General features: G+C 29.7%; 1 protein-coding gene and 1 non-coding gene across 2 annotated transcripts; one reads left to right on the top strand and one right to left on the bottom strand.

Moving 5' to 3' along the window:
- Window positions 1-4,625: 4,625 nt before the first annotated feature.
- On the bottom strand, window positions 4,626-7,382 carry LOC107262058. Its single transcript, XM_015725428.2, has 3 exons — window positions 7,106-7,382; window positions 5,234-5,614; window positions 4,626-4,822 (listed from the first exon to the last, which is right to left on the bottom strand). Exons 1-3 carry the CDS (start codon window positions 7,380-7,382, stop codon window positions 4,626-4,628), a joined length of 855 nt encoding a protein of 284 aa, XP_015580914.2.
- A 7,230-nt stretch (window positions 7,383-14,612) lies between these two features.
- On the top strand, window positions 14,613-14,720 carry LOC112536407. The gene has a single exon (XR_003080436.1). It is a non-coding gene; the product is annotated as a small nucleolar RNA R71 (small nucleolar RNA).
- The last annotated feature ends 1,093 nt before the right edge of the window (window positions 14,721-15,813 follow it).

Genomic DNA, 15,813 nt, shown 5'->3' with positions numbered 1-15,813 from the left:
TTATTTCTAGTCTTTAGGAATTAAAATCCTTATTTCCTCTTTAATTGTTTGTCCTAATCCTACAAGACAACATATATCCTATTTCTATATAATTCTATATGTTTATAGCTATATAATTAAAAATTATGAAGCATATATTAAGAACAAATAATGTTCATGCAATACACAAAATTTAATGAACATTTAAAACACAATATTGACTAGTAAATTTAATGTTATCACATGAGGGTCCTCTTTTGTACTTGATGATCCATTTAGGTGCTAGGATTCTTAAATCCTTTTTAAGTTTCTAAAAATAAAAATAAGAATAGTTCTAATTAAACTTAAAATATAGAATAACAAAAATATTAAAAATATAATATACAAGTGTTAAATTTATTGTCTATAGCTAGACATTGTCGAGTTGAGCTCAAAATGGTAGTGCATCAATGCACTCGACTTCATGTCCATAAGCCATTCCTTCATAGTATGCCTTTAAACAATGATAATTTTACTTTGAATTGTTCCTGCGTCTTATTGTTGTGTAATTCCATCGCACCATGGGGGAATACCGTTACTAATTCGAAAAGGCCATTCCATCTTGATCTAAGTAAATTCTTGTTGTGTAACCTCTTGGTCCTTTCTCTATATGGTTTAGCATTCTCATATGCCTCACTACGCATTTCTGCCAGCTTGTTTAAGTGCAATAAGCGCTCTTCACCTGTCTTGGTTAAGTCCATATTGAGCTCTTTAATAGCTCAGTAGGCCTTATGTTCTAATTCGACTGGCAAATGGCAAGCTTTGCCATAAATTAATCTATAAGGACTCATTTCAATCGGTATCTTATATGCCGTGAGATATGCCTAAAGAGCATTGTTCAAGTGTACAGCCCAATTTTTTCTAGATGGGTGCACTGATTTCTCAAATACTGACTTAATTTACCTATTGCTTACTTCCACATGTCTTGATGTTTGTAGGTAATAGGGAGTTGCAACTCTATGAGTTACTTCATATTTCTTAAGTAAAGCACCAAATGCCTTGATGCAAAAATGAGTTTTCCCATTATTAATGATTATTGCTCTAGGTGTTCCAAACCTGCTAAAATTATTTTTTTTTATAAATTTGCATATAATATTAGCATCATTAGTTCGGGTAACAATTGCTTCTACCCATTTAGACATATAATCAACAGCAATAAGAATATATAACCATGTAGGACTGAGCATGGATCTCGGTGATTCCCGCCTGAACTGAATAACCGTAGCGAAAAATATCAGAACTGAAATAACAGAAACTGATCCGAAGTTTTTTACTATGACATTATAGTACTGGTTATTTAGTAAAAACCGTACCATAACCGATCCGTCTTGTACTGATCTAGACCAAACCGTAGAATCGAATTTTTTACATATATTTATTAATAATTATTTATATTATATAAATAATACCTATTAAAAATAAATATAATATTATAAAATACTTTATACTCTATAAAAAATTATTTTATATTTATTATTTTAAAAAATTCAAGCAATTATTATCGAAATAAGAAAAAATAATTTTATTTTCTTCATATAAGAAGAAAAGGAAAGAACATAAAAAAGAGTCAATTTTGTTTAGTATTTAATGATTGACAATAAACAAAAAGATATTTACTTTTCATCTAAAACTCTTCTTTGTATACTTCTCATGCACTAAAAAATAAGAGAAGGAAAAAAAAAACCCTCTTTTGTATCACGTTTTTTATCTATATAAATACTCGTAGATAATATTAAAGAAACAACATAAAACATTAAAATTTAGAAATAAAAATAAAATTTAAAGGCAAATTAGAAATAAAAATAAAAGTAAAAATAGAGAAGTGTTCTTACCTGTAGGAAACAAAAATTTAGAAGTGTTGTTTCTTTAATACATACACAAAATTTAGTATTTTGGGTATGTATGAGTTTTGTTTCTGTTTCTTCAAATTGTGTTTATATTTGTTGGATTGTCGAATTTCACTATTTTTGCCTGTTTATTTGGATTTTCTAGCAAAATCTTTTAGCTATATTTATAATAATTATTTTTATATAAAAATAATACCTATTAAAAATAATTATAATATTATAATATACTTAATACTCTATAAAAAAATATAAATTATTTATATTAATATATCATATAATGTGTACATACTACAATACTAAATTTGTAATTTACTATCTACTAACTCAAACCTTAATATCTTTTTTTTACTTACCACATACTACAACAGCTACCGCCGCATCTATAATGTTTTAGACTTGTATTTTAGTGCTACATAAAGTTTGTAAATTTATTTGTTTTAATGATTACCATCCACAAAATATTTTTATGTTAGCAGTAACATATATTTTAATGATTTGTATTTGAACATTGAACGAATTATTATTCTTATAAGTGACTGAATTACAAAACAGATTGTTCAAGAATGTGATTGTAATTTTAATTCAGATTTCATGCTACTTTCTTTAGGTTGGTAATCGTATTTTTTCTAAATATATTAATTAAATATGAGATTTAAAGTTGTGTTTTTTAAATTTTTTAGAATCGAAAATAGCACCGAACCGAACTGTATTTAACTATAAAAATTGGTACAATACGGTACAGATCCATTTATATTTGGTACGATACTAGTACCTTCAATTTTAAAAGAACTGAGTTTTGTTATAGTACTGGTGATTTATAGATAACCGAATTAGACAGATCCGTGCTCAGCCCTATAACCATGAGACGGTGGAAAAAGTCCTATAAAATCAGTGCCCCACACATCAAACAATTCAACCACAAAATTAAAAATTTGAGGTATTTCGTTCATTTTATTAATATTCCCACTTCTTTAGTATCTATTACATTTATCACAAAATACATGAGCATCTTTAAATAATGAAGGCCAAAAAAATTTAATTGAAGAATCTTGTAGGCTCCTTTCTTACCACCAACATAACCTCCACAATGCATCTCATGGCAGAAAATAATAATGCTTTGTTGCTCATCCTGAGGAACACATTGTCTAATCATTTGGTCTGAACAATGTTTAAAAAAATAGGGGTCATTCCAATAATAATGCCTACAAATAGATAAAAATCTTTTCTTTTCTTGCCATGTTAAATCAGGTCTCATGATACCACAAGCCAAGTAATTGACAATGCCAGAATACCAAGGCTCACGATTCATAATAAACAAGTTGTTCATGGGAAAAAGGTCTCATTAATTACTTTTTTAGAACCAAGATTATCAAAATTGAAAATCAACCTAGAAAGGTGATCAACAACCACGTTTTCACTACCCTTTTAATCTTTTATTTCTATATCAAATTCTTACAACAATAGCACCCATCTAATAAGTCGTGGTTTAACATTAGGCTTAATTAAAAGAAATCTCAAACTTGTATGATCTGAATGCACAATGACTTTAGATCCCACCAAGTAGGATCTAAATTTGTCTAATCAAAACACAACAGTTAGAAATTCTTTTTCAATTATTGAATAATTCATTTTGGCATCATCAAGAGTTTTACTAGCATAGTATATGACATGTAAAGCTTTATCAACTCTTTGGCTTAAAACTACTTTTATTTGGGCATAATCAAATGCATTACACATGATTTCAAAGAAAAGAGACCAATCAGGTGTCATACTAATAGGTGCATTAGTCAACTTTTCTTTCAAAGTATTAAAAGCAGAAAGGCATGCATCGTCAAAAATAAAGTTAACGTCCTTAGCCATTAACTGAGTTAAAGGGCAAGCAATTTTAGAAAATTCTTTAATAAAACGCCTAGAAAATCATGCATGACCAAGAAAAATTTTAATGCCCTTTACTGAAGTAGGCAGGGGCAACTTAGCAATTAAATATTCTTTACCTTGTCAACTTCGATACCTTTACTAGAAACCACATATCCTAGCACAATACCATGTTTAACCATAAAATGGCTCTTTTTCCAACTCAAAGTCAAATTACACTCAATGCATTTTTCAAGTACACGAGTTAAATTACTTGGACATGTATCAAATGAGGAGCCAAAAACTGAAAAATCATCCATAAATTCCTCAATGCAGTCTTCTAACATATAAGAGAAAATAGAAAGCATACATCTCTGAAATATTGTAAGTGCGTTGCAAAGTCCAAATGGCATCCTTCTAAACGTAAAAGTTCCAAAAGGACATATGAAATTTGTCTTCTTTTGATCCTTAGGTGCAATGGGTACCTGATAATAGCCTGAAAATCCATCAAGAAAATAGTAAAATCCATGTTCTCCTAAACGTTCAAAAATTTGATCAATAAAAGGAAGGAGAAAATGATCATTCTTTGTTGTAGTATTTAGCTTTCTATAGTCAATACACATTCTTCATCCTGTAGTCATTCTTTTGAGAATTAATTCCCTCTTTTCATTCTTAACGACTGTAATACCTGACTTTTTAGGCACTACATGTATAGAGCTTACCCAATTACTATCAACCATTGCGTATATAATATCCTCATCTAATATTTTTGGACTTTCTTTTCACCATCTTTTTCATGTCAGGATTAAGCCTTTTTTGAGTATCTCTAACAAATTTGGCATTGTCTTCAAAAATTATTGTATGCATACACATAGTTGGACTAATACTCTTAATGTTAGAAATTTCCTATCCAATGGCTTTCTTAAGTCTCCTTAACTCTTTACTAGTTGCCTTTTCTTTTGAAGGGCAAAGATCAGAAGCTACAATTACTGTGTATGTATTTTCCTCTCCTAAGAAGACATATTTAAGTTTGTTAGATAACTCCTTAAGCTCAAATTTAGGTGGTTCATTAATAATTTCTATTTGATTTTCAATGGGAGAATCTAAAAGTTCAAATAGTGATTTCATTAAGTGACATTGGAATAGCTTTATCTAACTTATCATGAAAATCTAAGTCTTCCTCATCTAAGTTTTCTTTTATTTTTCCCAATGTTAATACAACTTCTAACTTATCATCCCTATCTTGTAAGTATGTTTCATATATAAAATAATTCAAGCAATCAACTCATAAACATTCATCAATTGAAGTGCTAGGAGATAGAGTTAGGGAATTAAACACTTTAAATTCTACAGTCTCTCCCACGATTGTCATAGTCAGCTTTCCATTGTGTACATCAATAACTGTTTTGGTAGTTGCCATAAAAGGTCTACCAAGGAGTATTGTTTGCTCCTTATCGTTGTTGGTGTATTTTTCATATCAAAAACCACAAAGTCAACAGGGATTATCAGTTTACCTACTGAATCAACAAAATCCTCCACTACGTCTCTTGCATACTTAATTGATCTATCAGCTAGTTGTAAAGACATGGTGGTTGGTTTCAATTCTCCTAAGCCAAGTTGTACATATATTGAATATGACATCAAGTTGATGCTTGCTCTCAAATCCAACATGGCTTTAACAAATTTCTTATCCCTCATTGTAATATCAACAATGAAGCTCTTAGGAACCTTCATCTTAGGGTCTAATTGTTGTTGAAGAACAACACATACTGTTTGAGAGACTATGACTTTCTCATTGATCTCATATCTCCTTTTGTTGGATTTAAGCACTTTGAAGAACTTGGCATAAACATGCATACTTCTAATAATATCCAACAAAGGCAAATTAATGTTAACTTTAGAAAGCATATAAAAGATTTCAGAGAATTATTTATCATGTTTGCTTTGTTTCAATTTGTTAGGAAATGCAATATAAGGCTTAGAAGGCTTAGCTGCCTTATGGAACTCAAGTCCTGAAAACATCTCCTTATCTTTCTTCTTTTGCCCAAGATTGGGCTCTACTCTTTCTTATTTTTGTATACCCTCTTGAATTATTTCTACATCAACTAATCCATCTTTTTTTAATGTACCTGCATAAGAAGAATCTTTATCAATTATGGTTTCAATATTATTATCAAATAACTCACCATCCTTTAGAATAGTGATAGTTTTGACTTGCTCAGGTTAACTTGGTAATTTTCCTTTCTTGTGTTCTTATACAGCTTCAGCAATTTGCCCAATTTGAGTTTCCAATTGCTTCAATGAAGCTTCAATGAAATCAGTTTTCTTTTTATTCCTCCATTCTATCATCGGTAGCTGTCATAAAAGATTGGAGTGTTTTCTCTAAACTTGGTTTTCTTTGAGGAGCTTGTCCTTAATTTTGAAATGGAGGATTTTGATTTTTTAGATATTAAGACTCTTGGTTTTGATATTGGGGCTGATTTTGGTTTTTCAATAACTGTTGTGGGTTTTGATCATTATTTCTCCAGAAAAAATTTGGATGGTTCCTCCAACCTGGATTGTAGATATTAGAATATGTGTTATTCCTAGGTTGCCTAGGCTGATAAGATTCCATCAAGTTAACCTATTCATAATCATTTTCTACATAATTCTCATAAGATGAGTAAATATTAGCACCATGACTATAAACACCACATATATCACAAACCTCATTGTTTGGTACATTCTTAATTGAGGCAAATATTTTAACTTGTTTAGTTAATTCAGCTATTTGCATAGTCATCTCATTATTGGACACAACTTCATTCACTCCTACTCTTTTTGTTCTCATACTCTTTTATTGTGAATTGGCTCATAACATCTCAAAGATATCATAAACCTTATTAGTAATTTTTTCTAACATAGCACCTCAAGTTGCATTATCAACCATACATTTATATTGTTGAGTTAAACCATTATAGAATCATTGGTTAGTTATAGGAAATGGGTATCCATAGTGTGGATATTGTAATAAAAGTGACTTGAGGCGATCACATGCTTCATGAAAGGATTCTGTATCCTTTTAATAAAAGTTGAAAAGTTCAGCCCTTAATTATTTGGCTTTTTATGCGAGTAAAATTTACTCATAAATTTTTTATATACTTCATCCCAAGTTCTCAAAGAATTAGGAGGCAAGGTCATTAACCAAGCCTTCGTTTTTTCTTTTAACGAGTAAGGAAAATATATCATCCTTAATTAATCCTCATTTAATCCAGATAATGGAAATATACAAACTATCACATAAAATTCTGTAATAAATGTCAATGCATCTTCACTAGGTATATAATAGAATGACGGAAGTATATTAAAATGGATATTCTTAAGTTCGTATTTTCTAGATGCATCACCTAGAACTATGTATGAAACAGTGTTACCAATTATAAGCCGAGCATAATCCTTCATAGCAATTTGTCTTTCAGTTGCTACTTGTCTTTGTTCGTTAGCCATTATTTGAACCTCTTCTTCAAATCCTTCTTCTAGCTTATCTTCAAGTTCTTCTTCTTCTTTTAGAATTACAAACTCACTCTCTACTTCTTGATCTTCTTCTGCCTTGTTAACAACTAATCTCAAGTTGTAGAGATTTTGAGTTGATAAATCACCTGATCTTGTTTTTCTACTAGGCATTTAAAAACAAAAGAAAAATCTCAGATATAAAAAAAACTTTAAAACAAAATTTAAAAATAAAATAAAAATACATAAACAAACAACACATATAAACACAAGAAATAAAACTTGATAATTAATCAAATATAATATTGCCACAGTTTCCCGGCAACGACTTCAAAAACTTGATGTCTCAAACTTAGTACTCGCAAATGTAAAGATGGTGTTTCTAATATATTTAACCTAAAGATTTTCATAACAAATATTGTTATTAAATTGATATGATGGTCAACTAACAATAATAGATGAAACTTATAGAGTTATGAAGATAAGAAAATTATTCATTAAACTTATAAATAAATAAGGTTCATACATAAGTAAAGAGTTAAAGTAAAACACATATGGAAATTAGTCTAACATATTTAATCCAACGATCAGTGTAATTAAATTGAAAGACATAAAAATAAAGCTAAAAATTAAAACTTCCTCAAAATTCAGAATTTCTTTAAGGTATGAAGATGATGGATCTTCACTTTCCACTTCTTGAAAAGTTTCTTAGATATCCAAAGAGTAATGCAAAAACTAACTAAAGTGTTTGTAGAAGATGAACTGTTGAGAAATTACAAAGACAAGAATGATATAAAAGCGCAGACTGAGCTCTCCCTTGTTTAACTGATCTCCACTACTTGTAGAGAATCCTTTTTCAGAGTCTTTCTCTAAGTACAACACTTCTATAGTTATCTTCTTAACTTTTAACCTAAATAAAATAAACAACTTAAAAGTAATTATCTATAATTACATAATAACTAATTAATTTCCCCTTGTGGACCTTGTATTTTTGGCTAGGCCTATGAAATTAGTAGTCCATACATCTCTATTCTGAGTTGCGGCAGCGACAATCCACTTTAAGCCCATTTATATATATTTAGCTCATATTCTCCATTTTTTGCTATTAATACCTAAAATTAGATAATAAGGTTAAAGTGAGGTAATAAGGACATCTTTCTACATATGATGTATATAAAACATATCAATAACTTATTAAAACACCTTAAATAAATATACATAATATGTACTTATAAGGTATTAAATAGAATGAACATAAAAACAATAAAATAAAAGCTCTCTTGAAATCTAGAATTCTTCATGTAGGAAGATGATTGGTCCTCACTCTCCATTTCTTGAAAAGCTTCTTAGATATTAAAAAAACAATAAAAAACTAAACTAAGTGCTTGTGGAAAATGAGCTGTAGAGAATTGTAGATAAAAGAATGGTGGACAAATATAGTTAGAGATGTATCAGAGAGCAGATAGGAGAGACCTCTCTCCTCCTCTCTTTAGAACTAGGCTTATAGAGATATATATAGAGTATAGTCCTCATCCAAATAAGACTCCTTAATAGAAAAATATATCAAATATAAGTCTATCTAATAGATAAGACTATAGGTATCCTTATCTCCATCAAATATTATTCCACAGTAACTCTTAGAATAAATTCTAATAATTATACAAAACGAATAAAATGCCCCTCTTGGGTCTTGTATAATTCGGCTAGCAGGTCCACATGTCTAAATCTTGGGCCTTTGACAGCAACCATCCTATTTAAGATCTTTTTGAATATTTTTCTCCATATTTTTCTCTCTTGGCTAATATTACTTGAAAATAGACAATTAAGCTTAAGTAAGGTAAAAGTACATATTCCCATCATATGATATATAGAAAATTATCATTAAAATTCTAAAATATCTTAAATACTATATATAATTTGGACCATCAAATACTCCACATTAAAACTTTTACTTGTCCTCAAGTAAATAGCAACTTAGGAATTAATCTTTGCGAAAACAATGAAGAACATTTATACTTAACTTAAAGATATTACTCAAAAAATCTTACTAATACAAAGATCGTGTCAATCCAAGAACAACTTAAATGATCAAAATTCTCTTAAAAATGTAAACTCAATTATTGTTAATCAAAAGATTCAAGCATCCAATCCTTTACACCTATTCCACAAAAAATAGTCTAACTCATTTTCAAAGGATATAACTCTGATCCATAATCTAAATCATCAATATCCTATTCAAAAGGCAAAACCTTCTTTTCTTTTTCCTTACCCCTTTTGAGTTTAATCTTTGATACTTAGGGGATCACTTTCTTTCTTGAGATGTTATGCCTTTTTATATAAATACAAATATGAAGAATGAATGCACCTAGTTACTTAACAAAACATCAAGATGCTTTGCATACACATAATCTCAATTGCTTTTTTACGCGAAAATCAACATTGGTCATTAAGATTTCTGGTTACTAAACAACTACAATTAGCATAGTAGAATATATTACTTAGAGCTTCTTTTTCTTCTTTTTTTTTTTACCTATATCATATCTCACAAAACTAAGGCAAGCCAATTTAATAACAAAGAAATAATAATCTAAATCATACACTTCTAATTATATCCAACCCAAACTTGCCAAACTACTGATCATGTCCATATGCAAAGAATGGGTACTTGACCATTTAAGTGCAAATAAACTCATGAACTCACATATATATGTTAAAAACTAACTCAAAAGTTCAAAAAACTTGGCATAATAGCATTCTTTCATTGACTCTTATATAGAATAATAAAAAAAATTGAGTTGAAAAATTTAAAATTTTGTAAAAATTAACCAAAGTTGCTAATTCTCATGGCATATAAAATTTATTTGAAGAAATATTCTATTTTTCACCCCTACACTTAAATTTGATATTGTTCTCAATGTCATTATAAATATAAAAATAAAGAATAAGAAGGTCGGAAAAAGATTGAACACTCCCTTGGATTTTAGCGATGCATAAAAAGCCATGAACTTGAATTCCAATCTTTATTAATCCAACCTTAGAAGCACACTTTTGAACACACATTATTGAAAATTATAAAAAAATAAAGAAATAAAGAATTGAAAATAATAAACTATCCTACATAAACTAGAAAAATTAAATTCTAAGATAATGTGCATGGTCACTTGCTTCCCAATAAAGCCGGCGCCTAGAGAACAACGCTCGACCAGGGACCTTTCCTTCGGCAGTCAGATTCCTACAGTCGAGATAGTTGTACTCGACCAGGGCAAATCTCAAAAATAATATTTACTACCTGTCTCTGATTAATACCGATGCACACCCATTCTTGATACAATCCATCAGGTGGCATCTTATACTACCGCGTCATCCCAAAGTTACAATCATAACATCAATAATAATTATAAATAGTATAAATCATAAGCAAACATAAATTATTCAATAACATATTAAGAATTAAAGTTTAATAGCTTTGAGTGTAGTAAACATGCAATTTATGTGTAATAATAATAAAAATGATAAAATAACAATAAATGTGATAGCAAAAATAACAGTAATAATTGTAATAATAATATCGATAATAATGAAAATAAATTTACTAATAATAATGCTAATAATATTCGTAATCATTATCAATCAAATAAGATTACTCATAATAATGATAATAATAATCATAATAATTATTAATCAATTAACATCGCATTTAATTTGATATGACAAAGATACAGTTGATTATATTGCGCTCTGCAGTCTGCTCCTGTGCCTCAGGTGGAGCTAGCTGGACAGACGGATGATCTATTCATGATAATACTCAGTTAATAAGATATTTTTCATTTTTTCTAAACCTAGACTACTAGATTACACTGCCTAAGAAATTTAGGACTGCCTAAGAAATTCAAACTCAAAAATTCTACCGAAAGTTCAGAAGAACCTCCTCTAAAATATAGACGTTTACCCCTGTATAATTGGTCTAGAACCTGCTAGAAACACTTTAAATATTTTGTAATTAATTAACGGAATCGGGCCACCAAAACTGTATTATTTTTTCCCGACTCCGCAACACACCATAGATCACAATTAATTGCAGACGCTCCGTCATTAATATTTATTTCACAACCAACCCACACAAAACTTTTCTGGTATTTAAACTAATTAAACACAACAACATCTACCACAAAGAACAATAATTAATCATACTAATTAATTTGCAATATTTATATCTAAGTCCTAATTAATTAAATCTAATTAAATTAAATTATTTCTATTTGATAATTAATAGCAACAATATTTTTTAAAATTATAAAATAATTTTTAAGGTCCACACAAAATGATACCGAAATTATGTGCATCTCGAAAACACCGGGTCTGAAAGTCGGTACTACCAATGGTGGATTTCGAATCCGCAACCGCCTACGTGAAGCTTGAGTTGCGGGGAGTCCGAAAATGTAACTACTTTTGCCGAAAACTCGCCGGAAGCCAATGAATCGAGGCCGGAAAGTCTCGACTCCAGCGAGACTGCACACTGCTACCCATCAGGGATGACGCGGCTGGTAAGCTCGGCTCGGGAGTTTTCGACAGCGGGGAGCTCGTTTCTAGCGTCGGGTGAGCGAAAGAACGGCGACAAGAGGTTGTTTCAGCGATGGCAACTCCTCTTTCCCATGCTTGATGTCGGTAGCGAGCCGGGAGGAAGGAAAAGGTGGCGCTGCTAAGGAAAGGGAAGAAAAAGGAGAAGCTTCCGACAGTTGGAAGGAGGTGCAGGCGATGAAAGAAAAAAAGAAAGGGAGGTGACGGAGGTGAGGGATGGGGAGAGGAAGAGAGAAAGAAGAGAAAAAAAGTTTTCTTTTATTTTTATATATTTTTTATTTTTAATCTTTTTATTTGTGGGTATTACACTGCTGCCATTGATTCTACTACGGGCCTGTGCGACTTTACGTTGCCGCAACTTGGCTCTCGCGATTTTTGTTTTTAATTCTTTTTAACATTTGTATTTAACTTTTATATACTCTAAAGACAAGTAATTAATGAAAGACATAAATTTAAATAAAATAATTTAAAAATTGTAAATACTTAAATAACTAAAAGTAAAAAATTGACATTTTAAACTAAAAATCGAATAAAATAAAAATTTTAAATTAAGAAAATCACTAAAATTAAAAAAAAATATCTAATTCCTAACTAATGAAAAACATATTAAAAGAAAAATTAATTCCTAACCCTACAAGGAAATGAAACATACCTAGAATTAAATAACTCTCAATTTAATATTTTTTTAATAATCACTGAATATTCAAAACATATTAAGCATACAATATCAATATAATAACATACGATCAATTAAATATGAAAGTGTAACATTAAGAAAAATTGACATATTACCACATAGATAAATATTGCTCTTTGAGAATCATAGAATGTAGGAATGCTCACTTTTCCTTCACATGCCTACATAGTAAATATAAAACACTAAAAAAATAAAAATAAAATAACTTAAATGCATAAAAATAAAATAAAATTGCTAAGTTTATTGGCTATATCTAGACATTTCTCATTATACTCATGGTGGTTGTACATCCATGCACTCCGCCTCTTGGTCATAAGCCATTCATTTCAAGTATGGCTTTATATTTTTAATGCGAATATTTAAAATGTCACAAAAGCTCTTATCAATTAAGAATAGAATATTATCATACTTTGTCATAAACAAGAGAATCTAAACAATCAACATATGAATACTCATTGATAGTAAATTTATGAGATAAAGTTAAAGAATTAAACACTTTAAATTCAACAGTTTCTCCTAAAACTATCATGGTAAGTTTTCCATTATACATATTAATTACAGTTCTAATAGTTGCCATGAAAGATCTACCAAAAAGTGTAGTTTACTCCTTACCCCTTGCTGATGTGTTTTCCATATCAGGCACTACAAAATCAACAAGGATTATTAACTTACCTACTTGAACTAGCAAGTCTTTTACAGTATTTTTAGGATATTTTATTGATCTATCTGCAATTTGTAGAGACATGATGGTGGGCTTCAACTCTCCCAAGCTAAATTATTCATATATCGAATAAGGCATCAAGTTGATGCTTACCCCCAAATCTAACATGGCTTTTGTAACTATTTTTTCACCAATTGTAATATCAATGGTGAGCTACCATGATCCTTCATTTTACGAGGCAACTAATGTTGAAGTACTATACTTACTATTTGTACTTTTTTATTGTTCGCATATCGCCTTCGTTGGTGTTCAACTCTTTAAAATTTTTTACATAAGTTGGCTTATTCTTTATAACATCCAACAAAGGTAAATTAGTATTGACTTTAGAGAGCATCTTAATATTTTCATAAATTGTTTATTGTCCTTGAATCGGTTAGGAGAAGGAATAGGTAGCTTATAAGGCTGAGATGCCTTATGGAATCCAGGTCTAGAAAATGCTTCCTTTTCTTTCTTCTCAAGCCTAAGATTAGGCTCTACTCTTTTTTCTTTTGCATACTTTCTTCATTGATTTTTACTTTTACTAATCCATCATCTTTAAATGTACCTACATAAGAAGAAGAATCTTTTTTTAGTTTTCATATCAATTTTATTATCAACAACCTCACATTTGTTAATAACATTTATAACATTGGCTTGTTCAGGTCAACTTGATAGTTTCTCTTTCTTGAGCACTTAAAAAGCTTTAACAATTTATCCTATTTGAACTTCTAAATGATTCGTTGAAGCCTCAATGGAATCTGTCTTTTTTCTCATTCCTCTTCATCCTATCATGAGAAACCATCATAAATAATTGAAATGTTTCTTCCAAACTTAGCTTCTTTTACTCATTAGATTGAAAGGTTTGTTCTTGATCTTCAAATGAATGATTGGAGTTGAGAATATTGGTTTTGATAATGAGGTTGATTTGAGTTTCTTAATATTTATGGTCGGTTTTGGTCATTGTATCTCCAAGAAAAATTTGGATAATTCCTCCAACATGGATTATATGTATTGAAATAAGGGTGATTTATATGTTACCTGGGTTGGTAAGAGTCCATCAAATTTTTTTAGTGATATATATTTCTACAATAATTATCAAAAGATGAAAAATATTAGCACAATGACCATAAATATTACAAATACCACAAATCTCATTACTCGGTACATTTTTGGTTGAAGCAAGCATCTTAACTTGCTTAGACCATTCAGCCAATTGCATGGCCATCTCACTACTAGCTTCTACTTCATTGACTCCTGCTCTTTTTATCCTCACACTCTTTTGTTGAGAATTGACTCTTAACATTTTAAAGATGTCATAAACCTCATCAGTAGTCTTTTCTAACATAGCACCCCCAGTTGTATTATCAACCATGCATTGATTTTGTTATGCTAACCCATCATAAAATGATTAGTTAGTTACTGGGAGTAGGTATCCATAGTGTGGGAATTGCAATAAAATTAATTTGAAGCGATCTCATGCTTTACGAAAGGATTTAGTATCCTTTTGATAAAAAATAGAAATTTCAGCTCTTAATTCTTTGGTGTTTTGATGTGAGTAAAACCTACTGATAAACTTTTAATAAATTTCATCCTAAGTTCTCAAAGAATTTGAAGGCAAGGTCATTAACCAAGCCTTTACTTTTTCTTCTAGTGAATAAGAGAAACACCTCATTCTCAATTGATCTTCATTTAATCCAGATAATGAAAAAATATGAACTGTAGCATAAAATTCTCTAAAAAATGTCAATGCATCTTCACTAGGCATACCATAAAATGAAGGAAGCATATAAAAATATACGTTCTTAAATTCATAATTTTTAGATCTATCATCTAGAACTATGCATGAAGTAGTGTTACCAATTAAAAGTCGTACATAATCTTTCATAGTCTTTTGCCTTTCAACTCCTATTTCTATTGGTGGGTTTGTCATGATATCAACTTCTTCTTTTGATTCTTCTTCTAGTTTTTTCCTACTAGGCATACAAAACAAAAGGAAATTACAAATTTAAAAATATAAAAAAAAAATTAAGAACAAAAAAAAAACATAAACAAAGCACAAAACATAAAACAAACAAACAAACACAAGACAATTTTAAAAATCAATCAATATAATAAAATTTGAAAACAATTTCCTAACAACGATGCTAAAAACTTGATGTGTCTAAGTTAGTACTCGCAAGTGCACAACTATTTCTATAGTAAAACTGTAAATTCACCTCGAGGTCGATCTCTCAAGAAACTATGAGACCATTAATTATATATACTAGTTATCAACACAAAAATATAAAAGTAAATCTAAACACTTTAAACCAGTGTTTTGAGAGAATATGATATTTATAAATAAAAGTAACTAAACAATAAATAAATATGCAATGCAAATGCTTATGATTTAAAACTATATGATGAAAATAGTATTTAGCCTAGCCAAGTACATAGTAAATCCTTGTTTTACCTTAAGTCTAGATCTAATGAATGAGATGGTGATGTACCTTTTCCTTTAGCCACTCAAACTAATGATGCAGCTGAAGTTTCTTCTACCAACATAGATTGAAGCAAAGATGGTGTCTCTAATACATTCAACCTATATTTTTTCATAACAAGTACTATTGTTAAATTAATATGATGGTTAA

The sequence above is a fragment of the Ricinus communis genome, chromosome 7 (assembly GCF_019578655.1).
Source record: "Ricinus communis isolate WT05 ecotype wild-type chromosome 7, ASM1957865v1, whole genome shotgun sequence".
Lineage (NCBI taxonomy): Eukaryota > Viridiplantae > Streptophyta > Magnoliopsida > Malpighiales > Euphorbiaceae > Ricinus > Ricinus communis.
Note: the sequence above shows the minus strand (reverse complement) of the source record. Positions and strands in the feature narration are given on the sequence as shown.